The 17,431-nt window shown below is 53.7% G+C and overlaps 3 protein-coding genes across 25 annotated transcripts; 2 read left to right on the forward strand and 1 right to left on the reverse strand.

Moving 5' to 3' along the window:
* Positions 1-363: 363 nt before the first annotated feature.
* Positions 364-3,577, reverse strand: LOC120957578 (116 kDa U5 small nuclear ribonucleoprotein component). Of its 2 annotated transcripts, none has more exons than XM_040379853.2 (2): positions 3,491-3,577; positions 364-3,433 (listed from the first exon to the last, which is right to left on the reverse strand). In XM_040379853.2, the coding sequence occupies exon 2, from the start codon at positions 3,394-3,396 to the stop codon at positions 472-474; it is 2,925 nt and encodes a 974-aa protein (XP_040235787.2). In that variant the 5' UTR covers positions 3,397-3,433; positions 3,491-3,577; the 3' UTR covers positions 364-471. The 2 variants fall into 2 exon arrangements, with proteins under 2 accessions (XP_040235787.2, XP_040235788.2); XM_040379854.2 differs by having other exon boundaries at positions 364-3,430; positions 3,491-3,527.
* A 96-nt stretch (positions 3,578-3,673) lies between these two features.
* On the forward strand, positions 3,674-6,065 carry LOC120955592 (transcription initiation factor TFIID subunit 5). Its single transcript, XM_040376615.2, has 4 exons — positions 3,674-3,834; positions 3,917-4,496; positions 4,567-4,903; positions 4,967-6,065. Exons 1-4 carry the CDS (start codon positions 3,772-3,774, stop codon positions 5,940-5,942), a joined length of 1,956 nt encoding a protein of 651 aa, XP_040232549.1. The 5' UTR covers positions 3,674-3,771; the 3' UTR covers positions 5,943-6,065.
* Positions 6,066-6,699: 634 nt separating this feature from the next.
* Positions 6,700-17,422, forward strand: LOC120955591 (axoneme-associated protein mst101(2)-like). 22 transcript variants are annotated; one of them, XM_049610392.1, is made up of 9 exons: positions 6,700-6,965; positions 10,840-12,143; positions 12,240-12,263; positions 12,456-13,736; positions 13,788-14,576; positions 14,639-14,780; positions 14,849-15,265; positions 15,358-15,631; positions 16,699-17,422. In XM_049610392.1, exons 2-9 carry the CDS (start codon positions 10,878-10,880, stop codon positions 17,102-17,104), a joined length of 4,599 nt encoding a protein of 1,532 aa, XP_049466349.1. In that variant the 5' UTR covers positions 6,700-6,965; positions 10,840-10,877; the 3' UTR covers positions 17,105-17,422. The 22 variants fall into 22 exon arrangements, with proteins under 22 accessions (XP_049466349.1, XP_049466346.1, XP_049466353.1 ...); XM_049610389.1 differs by lacking the exon at positions 12,240-12,263 and adding an exon at positions 12,288-12,323 and having other exon boundaries at positions 12,372-13,736; XM_049610396.1 differs by lacking the exon at positions 12,240-12,263 and adding an exon at positions 12,288-12,323 and having other exon boundaries at positions 12,564-13,736.
* The last annotated feature ends 9 nt before the right edge of the window (positions 17,423-17,431 follow it).

Raw genomic sequence — 17,431 nt, forward strand, 5'->3', positions numbered from 1 at the left:
CGTGAACAGCAGGATCGTAAAACCTTTTGCGCGCTCCTTTTTCGTCCTGTTTCGTAAATATTCCCCCGTACTCCTATTCTCTTTGTGCGGGGTGTGAATGCAAAGAAGCTGAAAATTTTCCACTACATCATTAACACCGGTGCCCCGGCTTTTTTGAGGTGGAAAACTAACGAGTCCAGCGACGGGTACACATCTTGGGTCAGCAACGAATCGAACTTCCCGGTACTCATAATATTGTTCTGGGAGGCTTCAAAGGCGGGTAGTTTTTTGGCCATAGGCTCTTTCCTTTCAGCTTAAAAACAGTTACCTGTAGTAATGTCATCAAATCGATTCGTCCAAAGCAAAGAATTACAAATTATATCATTTATTCCGTACACAAAGAATTGTTTATTAAAATGTCCTGCTGCTTATGTTCTAAATGACGGCCCAAAGAAACACGAAACCGTTCAGCCACCACAAACCAACCCCCGTTTAAATCGGATAGTTCAACAGCACGTCCTGGCGGGCCAGCTCGAGCAGCATAGGATCGTCGAAGAACTTGTTGATCGACACATCCTCCGACAGACCCTTCCGGCGGCGCGTCTTCATCATAAACTCGCGCGCCAAATGTGTGGCCGGCTGCGGTTCCAACGGTCTGATGATAATGCTCTTGTCCAGCGGATCACCCGGCACAATCTGCCAGTGGTGAAAGACGGACAGACAGAACGCTTGCCCCTGCGTGTGCGTACGCAGATCCGTCTCAAACCCGAACGAATCGATCGCGGGCAGGAACGCTTTGATGATGTACAGCGGCGATCCGGGTACCGGTGCGTCCTGCGTTACGTGGCCGCGGCGCCGCGCAAGCACGGTGTACACGGACGACACGCAATCGGCCGGTGCTTGCACCTCCACGAACAGGTACGGTTCCATCAGGCGTGGTGTCGCCATCAGGAAGGCCGAGTACGCCACCCGCCGGGCCGTTGGAATGATCTGTCCACCGCCACGGTGCAGCGGTTCCGGCGCGATCACCGCGTCCAGTATTTTGAACTTTACGTTGCGGATCGGTTCCTCGCACAGGGGGCCCTCGCGCGTGCCCCACTGGAAGCCCTGCACGATCGAGTCCTTCACCGTGCCGAGCAGCGTTTTGTCCACCTCGAACGGGAGCGTATCGTCGACGAGAATGTTCGGGCCGGTTGAGTCGGGCCCGAACGCCCAGATCGACCGGGCCGCGAGCAGATCCCACTGATAGTTGACCTGGAAGAACTCGCCCAGCTTTTTCTTGTTCCACCCGATGGAAACGGTTTCGTTTTCAATGTCCTCGGCAAGTCCCTTCTCCAGCGGTTCGGCAATCATCGTGATTTTGTTCTTCTTGTTGGGCGTTTCGGCAAAGCATTTGAGGGAACTGGTTTCGACGACACTCTCGCAGAAGGCGACCACCGGATCCGCTACCTTTATGTCGATCTCCGAGTACATCTTGCGCAGATCGTGCATAACGCAGTCGAGATACAGTTCGCCCGTGCCAAGGATCACGTGCTCGCCCGACTCCTCCACGCGCGTCGACAGCAGCGGGTACGATTTGTTCAGCTTGCGTAAACCGTCCAGCATCTTCGGCAGCTCGGAAGGGTTGACCGGCTCGACGGCAATTTTGATGACGCTCTGCGTGTTGAACTTGAGCGGCCGGAAGATAAACACATCCTCCGCCATCTGCACGTCCGTAATCGTGGCCGTCTTTACGATGCACTGATCGATGCCCTCGATCAGCACCCAATTCCCCGCCGGCACACGGTTCAGCTCGATCTTGTACCGTGCTTCGTAGATCCACAGTCGGCCCACCTGCAGCACCCGGCTGTCCTCCTCGTCCTGCAGCGTGTAGTTTTCGCCCAGCACTCGCACCTCCTGGCCAGCGTGCAGCGTTCCGCTCATGACGCGCGCCAGCACCTGGAAGAAGGTACAGTCCTCGGTCGGGTACATCTTCGAGCTGTGCACCATGAGCTGCGCGTTCGCGTCACACTGCAGCATGTCCTGGTAGAGGCCGCTCTCGCGCACCCCGGTGTAGATGTGGTCCACCTTCACCTGCGCATTGTCCAGCGGCGACCGGATGTGATCGACGCACATCTGCACGAAGCCACAGAAATCGCCCACAAACCGGTTGCAGATCGTGCGCAGCAGCGGCCGTATGTTGCACTTCATCTCTTCCCCCGTCACCGGTATCTGCAGCTCGGCCAGCGTATCGGCGAGCGTCGTGTCCACGTCGCCAACGACCTGCGCGAACAGCTTGTACAGTGGTTCGAGCACAAACTCCACGAAGCTGCGCTGCGCCGACGTGTGCGCTGGTTTGCGGGTGAATTTGCGCGTCTTCGGTTGGAAGTACATGTCGCCCCAGAGCCGCCGGGAGAACTCGTCCACATTCACGCCCTCGTACGTGTCCGCGTACAGCCGGGCGAACGATTTGAGCGTGAAGCACACGCCGTACAGTGAGCTGGCGAAGCACACGTTGCCCAGGACGGGCGAGATGGGCTTCACCGTGGAGTCGCCGTGCAGTGTCAGCAGCCCGTTGATTTCGTCCACGATGTGCTGCAGCTTAAAGTACGCATCCTGCGGGGGTAGCTTCAGTTCGAGGATTAAACGGTCGATTTTGTTGATGCAAAGCGTAAAGGACAGACGCTCCTGGATGGCGTGCTTGAGCAGCCGTTCCGTGTTTAGCATAACGCCCTCGGCCGCATCCACGAACAGGACGACTCCATCGCACAGCCGCATCGAGGCGGTCACCTCGTCCGAGAAGTTGACGTGCCCCGGAGTGTCGAACGTGTTGAGCAAGAAGCTTTTGCCCTTCACATCCTGCAGGACGAGCGTCATCGGCGTTGCTTTGATGCTAACGCCCCGCTCCTGCTCGGTGAAGAGCGTGTCCGTGTAGCGCAGGTTGCGCTCCTCCATGTTGCGCAGCTGCGGATGCGTCTGCCGCACCAGACAGTCGACGAAGGTGGTCTTGCCGTGGTGTAGATGCCCGACCAGCGCCACGTTGCGGATGAGCGTCGGCGTGTCCATCAGATCGGACAGAAACTCCATCTTGTACGTCGTCTCGGGGAGTTCCTGCGCTTTCAGCTGGAACTTCATGCGCTTCACCGGTTCGATCAGCGGCTTGTCCAGTGGCTGGGCGTCCTCCTCCTGCACGATCGTTTCCACCTCCTCGCCGTACACCTCGAGCGAGGTGGGATAGTAGCGCTTGTCCTCGTGCAGCACCACCGCCTTGGACGAGCGCTTCTCCTCCTCCTCCGGTTCCGGCTCGTCGTCCATCAGCTCCTCCTCCTCGTCCTCCTGCTGGTCCGCCTGGCCGTAGAGGCTCTGGTCGTCATCGTCGTCGCTCTCCAGATCCGGCCCGATGTAGTTGCCAAACTCGTCGTACGATGCCGTGTCCATGGTTAGACCTGCCTTTATTCGTTTGCCGCCGTGTCTACTGTTGAAACAAATGATCGATTATTGCTCTAAACAGGAGCCCCAAGTTTTCACTCACAACAAAACACACGCGCGCGTTGCCGGTCTGTGTGGTGGTGCAGAAAAGCTTGACAAGATTTTGTTTGGCAACTGTCAAGCGTTTCCAGTGGGATACAGTTCAAAAGGGGCCACTTTCAACCCTCACGAACAGCGAAACGTCAAGCCGCAGTTTGACAGTTCACAGCCAATTGGACGCCGTGTTGTGTTTAGATTTTTGGGCCTGCGGAGAAGCTAAAAAACAAGGCAGCACAGCAAATAGCGAATTTACAGTACAAAAGCGGTGGATTTCGTGCGCCTATCATGGCACAAAACAAAACCGACCTGCTGGCGGTGTTGGCCGTGGTGAAGAAGTACAATCTCAAGGTATGTGAAGCACTAGCCGCGTTAGCTCTTCATTTGTCTCTAAACTTTGTTTGTTTTTGCTACACCCCCGACCAAAACCTAGAGCACCGAGGAGCTGCTGAAGAAGGAGGCTGGCCTGACCGACATCCCAGAAAATGTGGCCGGCGAGGCGGAAGTGAACAGTGTGCTGGCGGCGTACAAAAGCGAGGGCGACCCGGACATTTACGAAAACTCCTACATGGAGTTGCGCCGGTTCGTGGAGGAGTCGCTCGACATCTACAAGCACGAGCTGGCCCTCATCCTCTACCCGGTGCTGGTGCACATGTACATCGAGCTGGTGTACAACAGCCACGAGGTGCAGGCGAAGAAGCTGATCACCAAGTTTGGGCCGGAGCAGGAGTACTACTACCAGGACGAGCTGGCCAAGCTCGCGATGGTGACGAAGCGGGACGAGATGAGCGGGAACGACATTACGGACACGTTCAAATCGAACGCCTTCACGATACGCATCTCGCGCGACACGCTGTCGCTGCTGAAGCGTCACCTGCACGAGAAGAAAGCGTCCGTCATACTGAACATCGTGAACGAGCACATGTACTTCGACCTGTACGAGGGGGTGGCCCGCAACAAGGCACAGTGCGACGCGACGAGCGGTGCAATGACGGGAGAGGCGAAACGGCAGGGTAAGTTTAGAGCGTGTTTCAGCATTTTATACCGCTTAAATTACAATTTGTTGCCTCTTTCCCCGTACAGATAACAAGATAAAGGTGTACTACGGGCTGCTGAAGGAACCGGACGTACAGACGCTGGTGGCCGCACCGCCAGAAGAGGACGACGATATGGATCCGGACGCACCGGACAAACCGAAGAAGAAAAAGCCCAAAAAAGATCCACTGTTTTCGAAAAAGTCCAAATCCGACCCGAACGCACCGCCGCTCGATCGCATTCCGCTGCCGAAGCTGAAGGATGTGGACAAGATGGAGAAGATAAAGGCACTGCGCGAGTCAACGAAGCGCGTCAATCTGGGCCCAGACCTGCTGCCATCGATTTGTATGTACACGCTGCTCAATGCAAACCACACCGTCACATGGTAAGTGTGCTGTTACAACGATAAAAAACCTCTTTTTTACGCTTTTCTACCTTCCCGGTCCAGTGCCGATTTCAGCGAGGATTCCAGCCTGCTTTCCGTGGGCTTCGTCGACTCGTCTATCAAGGTGTGGTCGATGACGCCGATGAAGTTGCGCGAGATGAAGAGCGCCGACCAGCTGAAGGAGATCGACCGGGACGCGGAGGACGTGCTGATCCGCATGCTGGACGACCGGAAGGCGGAGTCGTGCCGCACGCTGCTCGGCCACAGCGGCCCCGTCTACCGCACCTCGTTCGCGCCGGACCGGACGATGCTGCTGTCCTGCTCGGAGGACAGCACGGTGCGGCTCTGGTCGCTGCACACCTGGACGTGCGTGGTCGTGTACAAGGGCCACCAGTACCCGGTGTGGGACGTTCGCTTCTCGCCGCACGGCCACTACTTCGTGAGCTGCTCGCACGACCGAACCGCCCGGCTGTGGTCGACCGACTCGCACCAGCCGCTGCGCATATTCGCCGGCCACCTGTCCGATGTGGACGTGTGCATCTTTCACCCGAACAGCAACTACGTGGCGACCGGGTCGAGCGATCGCACCGTGCGGCTGTGGGACGTTTGCGTCGGCAACCACCATCGGCTGCTGACGGGCCACAAGGCACCGATCTACTCGTTGGCGTTCTCCATGTGCGGCCGCTATCTGGCGTCCGGGTCGGCCGACAAGCGCGTGCTGATATGGGATTTGGCGCACGGGCACCTGATTGCGGCACTGACCGGGCATACGGCCTCGATACACTCGCTGTGCTTTAGCCGGGACGGGACGATACTGGGCACCGGCGGGCTGGACTGTGCGCTGAAGCTGTGGGACTTTACCAAGCTGGTGGACGACATCAGTGGGGAAAATGTGAACGTGTCGCACAATCCGGACGTGCGCGATGGCGAACCGTACCTGTTGCGCACGTTCCCGACCAAACAGTCGCCCTTCCTGACGCTGCACTTTACGCGCCGGAACCTGCTGCTCGGGGTCGGCATGTACGACCTTGGGATGTGAGGAAAGGATCATCGGTAGAGGGGAGGGAAGGGGAGAGAAGAGTGAGACATTCGCATTTTAACGCATTTTGTGCTTTTAGGGTTCATTTTTTTATTGCAATAAATAGGCTACTGTCAAACGTAATTTAAAAAATAATGGCGGAGATGGCCGCTGATGACAAATGAGTAGGAATAGTTGAATAGTTTAACTTTTGGCGGCACAGAAGGGGCGTGTTGTTACACTATAAAGTCAAGGGCAAGCGTGCGCACGCTAGCTCAAGGTTCACCTTTTCCCCTTCCTGGGAAATTGTTTCCGCGGCGCAGTTTACCGTGGCGGCGCGTGATTGACGTAGCTCGGGGCGTAGGCGTCCCGAGACCCTATCCTTGTACGAAAATATTACGATCCTCCTCCCCTGTAAGGATCGCCACATCAACGACTCCGTGCTCCGTTACATCTGCAGCAATTTGTACTTTATTTCCTTCCTTCCTTTTTATGTTGCAAATGAATCTTCTTTCCATGTTTTTTGATATTTTATTACGTCCGACACACACTACAGCAGCGTTGGGAGAAAATGATGAGGAAAATCCCCCGCGCGTGTGTTATACAGAGATGGCTCATACATTTCTCAACGAGAAACGGTGAATATGCTGCTCTTTACTCTCGCACGCTCTTCTGGACCTCAAAGGGTGCTTCAAGTCTCTCTCCTGGCGTTTGTGTGTGTGTGTGCTGCCCCTCCTCAACGGTAGAGGAAGTAGTAGGCCTCGGAATATCCGAACGCGCCCCAGCAACGATCCACAGTGGCGAGGTTCGTTCTCAGTCCCAGCTGAACCACCGTCACGGAATAACCGTTTGCGCAGTGTTCTAAAGTTAACTCACGCGAAGAAAGTAAACCACACAGTAGAGAAGAAGAGACAGAGAGAGAGATAGAGAGAGAGCGTGCGAACAAGTGAAAAGGGATCGAGTGTTGGATCCATAGTGAAATTGCTAAAGTTAAAAGTGTAAAAGGGAGAATTACAACATAAATTCCAAAAGAAACGAGTAAAAGTAGGTGTTGCTCAATTATAAAACGTACTTCTGCATGCATGGTGGAGTGAGTTCTACCGATCTTAAAGGTCCTCCAAATCGTTTTAGTTATTTGCCAGTTCTTCGCCAATTCCCCTGGAGTGTAGGATATTATGCAAACCCTTTCCAAGTCCCAAATTTTCATTCAAAACACAACAACTACTACTCCAAGACACACTAAGCTATCACATCAGCAAGAACGACTCCCAGTGCTAAACCAACGTTCTGCTGCCCCCATCCCGGTTACATAATGCGGCAGAGAGAACCACGCGGGGACACCACGAACAAACCATGCGGTCCCGGAACGGCCCAAACGGGGTGGATTTTACTACTCCGTCCGCGCGATATTGATTTATGTGTTCGTGTTTGTGCTGCCGCCGATGATCGTTGCCGCGATCGGTACCGAACTGCTCTGTCGCTTCGATCCGGGTATACATTTCAAAGACTTTTTCGCCGACACCGGTGTGATGATGGGATTTAGCTCTCGTTTAACTACCATTTTAGGAGCAATAGTATGATAGAGTTTGTGTTTTATTCCAACAAACCTTCAGCAAACGATCATCGTTCGCTTTTTGTGTGCTCCATTTCGTACCTTTTCAATTCCCGGTTTTCCTTCGCGAAAGCATGGCCCTTGGGGACCTATTTGGAACTGCACCGTGCTCTACTGGCAGGCAGCAGTTGTACGGTCGCGTACACACCGTTTGCGGCTGTGTTCGAGCATTAGGGCAGAGCGCAGTGGGAAAAAGATAATAATAGCATTTTTGTTGAAACGGTGAAAATTTTGTCGTTTGCTGCCGCCGCCGCCGATGCTCGCTGTCGCTGTGTCGCCTGTGCTTGTATTTCTGCTGGCGTTTCTTACCGGCGGCGATGTTGGCTGTCTTACTCCTTAATCGGTCTTGCTTTTAGGTGGCAGTGGTGGTGGTGGTGTTAGAACACTGCCAGTTTCTGCCTCGTTCTTTAGGGCACACGACTTGCGGGGTTCACATTAGGTGGCATTTTGCTAGCACATCATGCGTCCCTTCTGCGCATCATATGATGATGGTGATGATGATCGCCGAGATCCATTTTGCAGACCGGAGGACCACCTAGCCCCAAGCAAGATTATGAAACCGCCCGTACAGGAGGATCTGGACCCGACAACCTCGACACGAAACAACACTGTCAGAGCGTTGTTTATAATTAGTGACGTGAAATAAAGTGTGTGGTGCGCGATTATTGGGACCATTTTAGGGGCGACAATGCGCTGCTCGTGTGCGGTGTACACGGGTGTACAGCAGGCGACGAGAACGCCCGAACGCCTAGCGGACTCAATTTCCGTCTAAAAATATAGAGCAGAACATACCGCGGTAGGTTTCCTTCCCAGCCCCACCTAGTCTTTGGACCTTACTGTTATAGGCCCAATATCTCTCTCTCTCTCTTTTCCTATATCGCTTTTTCCACTGGGCCGTACACATCACACTCGACAGACCCGTCTTCTTCCTTTTTCGGGGGGTAGAAATCGGCAGCATACCGGCAGCGTTCTACCGGCGCATTCGTCTTGTGCTTCTTCTCCGCGTACTCTATTTCTTAAGTGGTGTGTCTTCACCTTCGTCTTGACGCTCGTTCGCTTTTGTTACCGCTGTTTTGTTGTTTCAAATGCCATTACTCGAAAGTGAGTCAGGCTAATCTAGCGTGCCATGCTAATGGGAGGAAGGAAAAGGTTCTTGCCTATACCGACCCACTCTCTGCATGGATTGAAAAGGAGTTGAAGTTGTCGTTTAGAAATTGGCTCTTCTAACTCATGTAGGAACATTCTTAAATTCGTAAATATTTTCCATGATAAAACACGTGCAAGTATATTTTCATTCTGAAATCATGACTTAAAACCAATTTAAATAAGCTCCATAGAATCTTGAACATCGTGCGACAACAATCAGCATACCACGTAACGCTGTGTAACGTAACGCTTCGTTACGCGCGCAAAAAAACGCTAAGATCCGCGCATGGCGAATCGTCGCGCAGCACGGAAAGTGTGCGCCTGGTTGTTTACTGTTTTGCTTGCCTCTTCCCATTTTTTTATTTACCTTTCGGTGGTTTGTTTTCCGTGCTGTGGCGTAAGAGGTACATTTGGTAATATTTATATTTTTTTCCTATACGCTCCTTTTATGTGTGTGTGTGTGACTCATATATTTTTTTCTTTTTTAAGAATAATTTTACTACCCCAAATCCACTGGCCCCTATGTAGAATGCGCGGTTCACGGGCCAGGAACACACACAATGCACACAACCAATTAACATTAACTGCGCAGCGTACAGGCCCCGAAAACCTTGGCATTGGTTCAAAGCGTCCACAAACTGCCTCCTGCCACAGTGCCGCATTGAAACAGTGTTCGTTGTTGTTGTTCAGTTTCACCCAACGGCTGCTAAAAATGAGTGTAAAATGAAGCTCTACGAATTCCCGCCACGCCAAAATTTGTTCAAGGATGGCGTCCAAATTGCAACACATACGGGCGTGTGTGTCCTTTTCAACAGATGGCCATTGGAAACAAACCAACATCGACTGAAACATCTCACTTTTTACCTTAACATTCACCCACAGACACACACAGCGAGAAGAGCAATTTTCAACCCGAACCCCAAACACCGTTCCATCTGATGCCAAAACGATATCATCATGCAAACCACATACACGCATTTAACGGCACATATAGAACAAAATATTTCACTCCAATGAAAAGGGGGAGGTTAAAATGTGCGAGACGAATTGAAGATCAAACCCTCACCAAACAACACAAACACAAATTGAAAACACAAAACACAAAAAGAGAGGAAAAAAACGGCGCGCCGTGTTTGTTTTAAAAATACGCCCCAGGTCAATGGCTCGCGCGACTCCTAATGGCGGAGGACAACATCCCCACCCACCCACCAATGCACAGCTGACGGGAAAGGAAGGGGGGGGGGAAGGGGAAATGGATATTGCGTGAAAAATGTTTGTACCAAACCGCCGTGACATTGTAAGTGACACGACATTCTGTGGCGGGAGGAGGCAGCATTTTGTGTTTTCCTTTTTGTCTCTTTTTTGTTTTGCTTTTCTTTTTTTTTTTTTGCTGATTCCCCACAAGACGCGATATGGGTGTGAGAGACGTGCGTCATACAACCGCTCGGTGATTTGAAAATTAATTTCTACATACACAGCTTCCCCCACTTGCCAATTATATGGCCTTTCATCTACGAGGGGGTTTTTTTATGGGTAATCATCGAAATAAACTTCACGATCGTTTGCCGGTATGGTTGTTTTTTCTTCTTTTTTTTTTGTTATCGCAAATTAATCACCAACGCATTTTGAACGCCATTTAGGTACGCCAGACGATAACGGGGTGGTCGGTGAGCGCGTGTGCTCCAAACTGCTCTCTCGTGGCCTCATTCGCGCAAACACACAGCCTCACTCTCTCCTTCAGCAGTTTTCCTCCCCAAAGGTCCCACCCCATCTCGGCGAAAAGGTTGCTTTCTGGTTCGCACAGAGCATTTCGCCTTCACACGACACGGAACCCTGGTGTGCCTGGTGTGTGTGTGTGTGTGTGTGAGTGTTGTGGCTGTACTCTTATGTGTAGCGTTGCTCATTTTTGCAGGCAAATCGTACACATTTAGAACTAAATTTAGATTCTCGCTGCTTCGTAAACAGACGTGCGAAACTCGAGATTCTATAGTGATGCTGGTGGCTGGCCGGTTGGAAGGTTTTAGAGGATTTGCAACCGTTCGTATGACGTATTTTCCGCGTTTCAAAACGCTGTCATGCCTGATTAGACCACTACTAGCGGTGTTTGTGCTTAATGCTGTTGGACATTAATATTACATCTTCTTCCCTCTCGCTCCACAGACATCCCTCCAGCACCCTAGCGCTTGAAGTGGACAGTAATGGCGAAGAAAGGGAAGGCTAAAAATGGGGCAGCCACTGGTGAAGGAGAACAAGTGGCTGCGCCGGCGGCTCCAGCAGCTGTCAATGCACCGGCGGCAGCAGCAGCAGCAGCAGTAGCAGCCGTTCCGGCACGACCAGTCGAGAAGCAGGCCGCTCCCGTGCAGCAGCCAGCAACCAAAGAGGTGAAGCTCGAGGTGAAGCCCGCCCAGCAGGCAAATGGTGCCGCTGTACAGAACGGTGCCGAAGCCGGTGCCGAGCAAGGCGAACTGAGACGCAAGCGAAGCCGGCGCGGAGCTCGCAACGATAAGAAGAAGTCGGACAAGGACGATCAGTCGAAGGCGCCCTCGAACCTGACGGCGCGCAAGAATCTGCGCAAAAAGCGCAGCAAGCTGATGCGCATGCTGGAGCAGGCCGAGGCGGGCCCAGCGGCCCCGCCCGCTGCCGATGGGGCACCGGTGCAGACGCCGGAAGAAATTCGCAAGAAGATCGAGATCGTCGAAAACTTGCTGCAGCTGCTGCAGGCCCAAACGCAGGAAGAGCGCAAAAAGATAGAAAGCCTCAAGAAGGCACAGTCGGCGGAACAGCAGGAGGCGGCCGCGAAGAAGGCGGAACAGCCGCCGCAGAAGACGGCGGCGGCGGCACCCGGTTCGCCCAAGAGCCTGACCACGGAAAAGGCGCGCAAGGAGGCGGAGGCGAAGAAGCTGGCCGGCGAGAAGGCGGAAATCCAGAACGAGGCGAAGCGGCTGGTACAGGAAAAGGCACGCAAGGAGCAGGAGATGAAGAAGCTGATCGCAGAGAAGGCGAAAAAGGACGCGGAGGCGAAGCAGCTGCTGGAGGAGAAGGCGGCCCGCGAAGCGGAACTGGCCAAGCTGACGCAGGCGCAGGCACGCATCGAAACGGTGGAGCAGAAGATTAACCAGCTCGACCAGAAGGTGCAGCAGCGAAAGGAGGCGGAGGAGCCGAAGGTGGCGGCCGCGCCAGTGCCGGCAGCGGCGGCGGCTCCTGGTAGTCCGAAACAGAAGAAGGATCAGGCGCGCACGCGCAAGGATTCGGAATCGAGCAAGAAGAAGGAGGCCGAAGATAAGGCGAAGAAGGACGCGGAAGAGAAGGCCAAGAAGGAGGCGGCTGAAAAGGCGAAGAAGGAAGCGGAGGAGAAGGCCAAGAAGGAAGCGGCTGAAAAGGCCAAGAAGGAAGCGGAAGAAAAGGCTAAGAAGGAGGCGGCTGAAAAGGCCAAGAAGGAGGCCGAAGAGAAGGCCAAGAAGGAGGTGGCTGAAAAGGCGAAGAAGGAAGCGGAGGAGAAGGCCAAGAAGGAGGCGGCTGAGAAGGCGAAGAAAGAAGCGGAAGAGAAGGCCAAGAAGGAGGCGGCTGAAAAGGCGAAGAAGGAAGCGGAGGAGAAGGCCAAGAAGGAGGCTGCTGAAAAGGCGAAGAAGGAAGCGGAGGAGAAGGCGAAGAAGGAGGCGGCTGAAAAGGCCATGAAGGAAGCGGAGGAGAAGGCCAAGAAGGAGGCGGCTGAAAAGGCCAAGAAGGAGGCGGAAGAGAAGGCCAAGAAGGAGGCGGCTGAAAAGGCCAAGAAGGAGGCGGAAGAGAAGGCGAAGAAGGAGGCGGCTGAAAAGGCCAAGAAGGAGGCCGAAGAGAAGGCCAAGAAGGAGGCGGCTGAAAAGGCGAAGAAGGAAGCTGAAGAGAAGGCCAAGAAGGAGGCGGCTGAAAAGGCGAAAAAAGAAGCAGAGGAAAAGGCGAAGAAGGAGGCTGCAGAAAAGGCCAAGAAGGAGGCGGAAGAGAAGGCCAAGAAGGAAGCGGACGAAAAGGCTAAGAAGGAGGCGGCCGAAAAGGCGAAACAGGAGGCGGCTGAAAAGGCGAAAAAGCAAGCAGAAGAGGAAGCAAAGCGGAAAACGAACGGCGAAGCGGCGAAACAGGCAAACGGATCGACAGCGGCGGCCGCCCCAGCACAGGAAAAACCGGCCACCTCGAAGCAGGACGCCAAAAACAATAAAAAGAACAACAAACGCACCCCCAAAAACAGTGTGTCGGAGGATGACAAGAGCACAGCCAAAGCGACCGGTCCAAAAAACGGACCGGGCGGCGATTTTGCCTCCTCTGCTGAACCCGCCACGGTAGCAAAATCGCAGGAAAGCCACTCAGCACCAGTCCCCGTCCCGCCGAAGACCGCCGAAGCTGCTCCTGCCTCCCCGAAACCCTCCCCGAAAGCCAACGCCGGCAATAAACAGGCCGCAGCCGCCGCCCCAGTGAACGGCAAGCAACAGACACCACCGACCAAGACGCCCGAAAAGACGCCCGCCCAGCCAAAGACGGCCGCCCGATCGTCACCGCCAAAGACCACGGCCAAGGCACCGTCTCCACCGAAAACGGCACCGGCGGCCGCTGCCCGGGCCGCACCCGCCAAACCCAGCACACCACCCGCGTCAAAGAAACCGGAACCGCCGCCCAAGCCCGAATTCCTCAAGAAGAAGTCACCCTCGGTCGAGAAGGAAAAGGTCGTGAAGGCGGCAGCACCGCAACAGGTCTCTCAGCCCCCTGCAGCGACAGCCACCCCGCCCAGCTCAGCAACACCTGCCACACCTGCCCCCGCCACCACCGTTCCAGCAACTCCTGTCTCAACACCTGCACCTCAGGCGGCTGTGGCAGCACCTCCCGCCCAGGAAGGTACTACCGTGTCGGCCCGCCTCACCGAGGAAGCCCTGAACGGGGCGAAGAAACCTGCCACTGCCGGCACTGCCAACAAGCCGAAACCGGCGCAGAAGAAGCCGGACGTGCCGCCGAAGCCGGACGTGCACAGCAAGAGCGCGGCCAAGATGAAGACCCCGATCAAGCAGCCGGGCGGCAAGGCGGCCAGCTCCACGGTAACGATGACCAGCGAGCCCGTACAGAATAAACATTTGACAACAATTCAGTCTGATTCCAGGTCGGCGGCGGCAGCGGAGCTAAGTAGAACGGAAGCATTTAAGAAAAACATGGACATTATATCGACCATCGCGGACGTGCTGCTGTCCTGCTCGCGCTCGAAGAAGAACCGCACCGCGGAGCGGCCGGCGGCTAACGCGCCCGAACCGCCTATCACTAACACAAGCAGTAGTTCACCCTCCTCATCTTCCAATACTAACAGCACTCCCACCACCACCACCAGTCTTGAACCATCTCTGCCCTCATCGGCATCACTCTTATCATCCCTATTTCCAACGCTTTCGCAATCACCCGGCCCGTCCGGCGGCTCGTCCGATCAAGCATCCTCATCCGCGTCCGCTGGCGAATCTGCGCACAGCAAGAAGTCAAAGCTGGACGTGGAACGCATCCTGCGCATACTGCAAGCCGGTCAGACGCCGTCCACATCTTCAGCTTCGTCGGACCCATCTGCATCCTTGCTGCAGCAGCTCCCACCGGAGCTGCTAGCCGGTGGTCCCGAGGGTGAAGAAAATCCACTCGGAACGTTTCTAACCAAAGATGCCATCCGCATGCTGATGCCAACTCTGCAGGAGGTGAACCACAAGTTTAACGTGGAAAAGCAACTGCACGCGCTCAATGCGACAGCGGCGATGGCGAAGATAATGCCAAAAACGCTGCCGCCCGGCACGGACACTACCGAGGAGGACGAGCTGGAGGAGGATCTGCTGGACGAGGAGGAGGAAGATACGATCGAGTACAAGTTCACACCGCGCCCGGTCTTCATAGCAACGATCTGTCAGGTAAGATGATTGCAAGGCTCCGAAGAAGATGTCGAGAACTAATCCACCCAACACATTGGTAGGTTTGTAAGAACCCGCTGAAGACTTTCGTCCACTGCGAGCGCTGCAAGATGGTATCGTACTGTGGCGAAGAACATCGGCGCACGGATCAACCGGCCCATCGTGAACTGTGTGCGGTGCTGTGTGAAGTTGCCGGCAACAGAGGTACGTATATAGCGTTAAGAGAGGGTTTGCTTCTTTGGAGTGCAACGAGAGCAAATCTCTTTTCCCAGGAGGACACATTTACCAGCTGGCCCGGAAGCTGAACGTGCCCGAGTATCGCAATCTGCGCGTTCACACGCTCAACCAGATCGAGCTCACGCTCAAGCGCCCCATGCAAGCGTACGAACGGGAGATTGTACTGTTTCCACGCATCTGCCTTACGCCCGAGTGTCGCGAATGGCGGCAGGAGCTGCTAACGGAGTGTACCGACTGTCGGCAGGTTTCGTACTGTGCGGACAATCCTGCACATCTGCCAGCTTCCCATCGGCGCTGGTGCAAGGCGTACCTGCTCTTCCAGAAGCTGATCCTGCGACAGCGCATCCTGGGGCGGATCGAGCCCGTGCTGCCGTCACGCATCCTCTCGAAACCGGCCCCACTGCCGGCTAACATTGACGAAGCGTTCAAACAACTGTACAAAAACTCGACTGGTACGTATTGCTGAAAATTTGAAGACATCCAACTTCCATTAGGACCTCGGTTAGTTACACTTTGGAACGGCTTTACTCCTCTCACACACTAGTGCCTCGGGATGAATGTGTCTACGCCGTACTGTCGCAGATAGCGACCGCGCCGCTGTCCGCACTGTATGCGTACCAGCAGACAGGTCTACCGTTCGGCAGCACATTCACGATCCATCTCGTCGGGGCCGAGCTACAGTTCGAGGGCGACACACTGGACAAGTGGGAAGCGTTCTTCCTTCACCTCGTACCGGAGGTCGCCGTACTGCGCGTCGTGTTCGTCGGACCGGAGCTGAACGTCGAGAATCTGCCGATCGATGTCATCAGTCGCATTAGGTAAGCGTGTCCTTCACCCCGGACATACGGTTTCCTTTTTCCCGAGCTGTCTTCGTGTTAAATGGTTTCATGGGTAACTTTGATTGACAAAGCCCAGATGATCTTACTAAGACAGATGGTTTATTTTGGACACTCATTGATCACACGACTTCATTAAATGATCGATTTTGCCAGCTGACCAAGCATTACGATCACGATCCACATCAAAACGTGACAGATAGAGGGATCTACGTGTTAGAAGTTGATTTTTAGTAAAAGCACTGCATTGATTGCAGGGTTTCTTGGCTCATTTAAAGATGATCTTAACAAGCAAAGCCTCGAGAAAGGGTGCCTTCATCTTGAGATAGAACATAAAACATCCACACAAACTCATTATACCTCGTCATCACCAAACACAAACCATTTTTTACGTTTTTTGTCGCCTTCTATGTTCCGTGGTTTTTGTACATCTGTTTCACTCACTGTGCCGTCGGTTTTTGTTTTTGGTTGTAAATGTTTTGTATCTGTTTGTATTTTGTTACCGTGTAGTTGCTATTTTAGCTTCAAAATCATATTTTTCTTGGCAAAATTTTACTTCTGTAACTAACACTAACCCGAAATCAAAACAGTTTACGGCATACGTGAAGCTTTAGAGTCGGCAACACCTCAACGAAGAAGGTTCATTTTCGAAGGAACCCGGCATGAGACACCGGTGAATAGGGTGTGCTCAGACGCGAAACCCGAACGCATTTAACTGAAGATCATCTACTAGATATTCAGTTCCCCATCGTAAACCTTCGAAAATACGACGCTAATCTTAAACGCCCTCGTTCTAGCATGCGTGAGTATGGCTGAGATTTTCGGGTTGTGCAGAAGAGAGAAATAGAGAGAGAAAAGAGAAGGACGAAGAGAGCATTGCGATGTGCAGGTAAGGTTTGGTAAACGATCGCTTCAATGGTCATCTTTGTAGCAAAGGTAAGTCATAGGGAGCTCTCGCAGGTGGACAGTTATCCTCCAGAGGATCTAACCAGTTCAAGGTTCTAATACACACACGATATGCGTTTTGTTCTTGCCTTCTCCCGATACAGAATGTGCCGGACCTGCCGGTTGAAGTGCCGCGTGGTAGCGTTCGACTTCCAGTGTCGCACCATGTACCACGACTACCGGCACAGCTCGCGCTACCAGCGACCGAATCTCATCTGCTTCTTCAACCCGGGACTTCACCGTACGACCGGGTTTGCCGGGCAGGACAGCTGGCCGGTAACAATTCGTGCCGCAACGGAGGCAGGCTGCCCAATGCTGGTGACCGCCTACACCGAGCTCGAGTCTCCCCTCGATCTGGACCGGCTGCAGCGTGAGTCGACGCGTGCCCTTCAGGTCGTTCAGCCACCGACGGTCAATCCGTACGGTTCCAAGCGCCCCGATCGTAACTTCATTTCGGACGATACTGCTCCGATGATCTTCAAGAACTACTACTACTTCATAGTGAAATAGAGTGCGAGATAAGGAGAGAGAGAGAAACTTCCCAACATAGGACACATCCGTTCTGCGCGTTCGATATAATGTTCATGGTTTACACAACTGTTGGTTTTTGGTTTTTGAATGCTTTTAATTTCTTCGTTTTCCACTCACTTCGACGTTTCGGCCCCACTTCCCGGGTGTCGCAACACTACACGGTCGAAGTACTTCCTTACGCGTACTTTACTAAAGTGGCACAGCGTCACGAATCTCCACCCAGTCGTACGATTGGCAGTTGTGATTTCAAAATACGATGTGCAAAAATAAATAATGTGTATCAGTGAGTTAATTTAATCTCGATGA

Source organism: Anopheles coluzzii, chromosome 3 (genome assembly GCF_943734685.1).
Source record: "Anopheles coluzzii chromosome 3, AcolN3, whole genome shotgun sequence".
NCBI classification, from domain to species: domain Eukaryota; kingdom Metazoa; phylum Arthropoda; class Insecta; order Diptera; family Culicidae; genus Anopheles; species Anopheles coluzzii.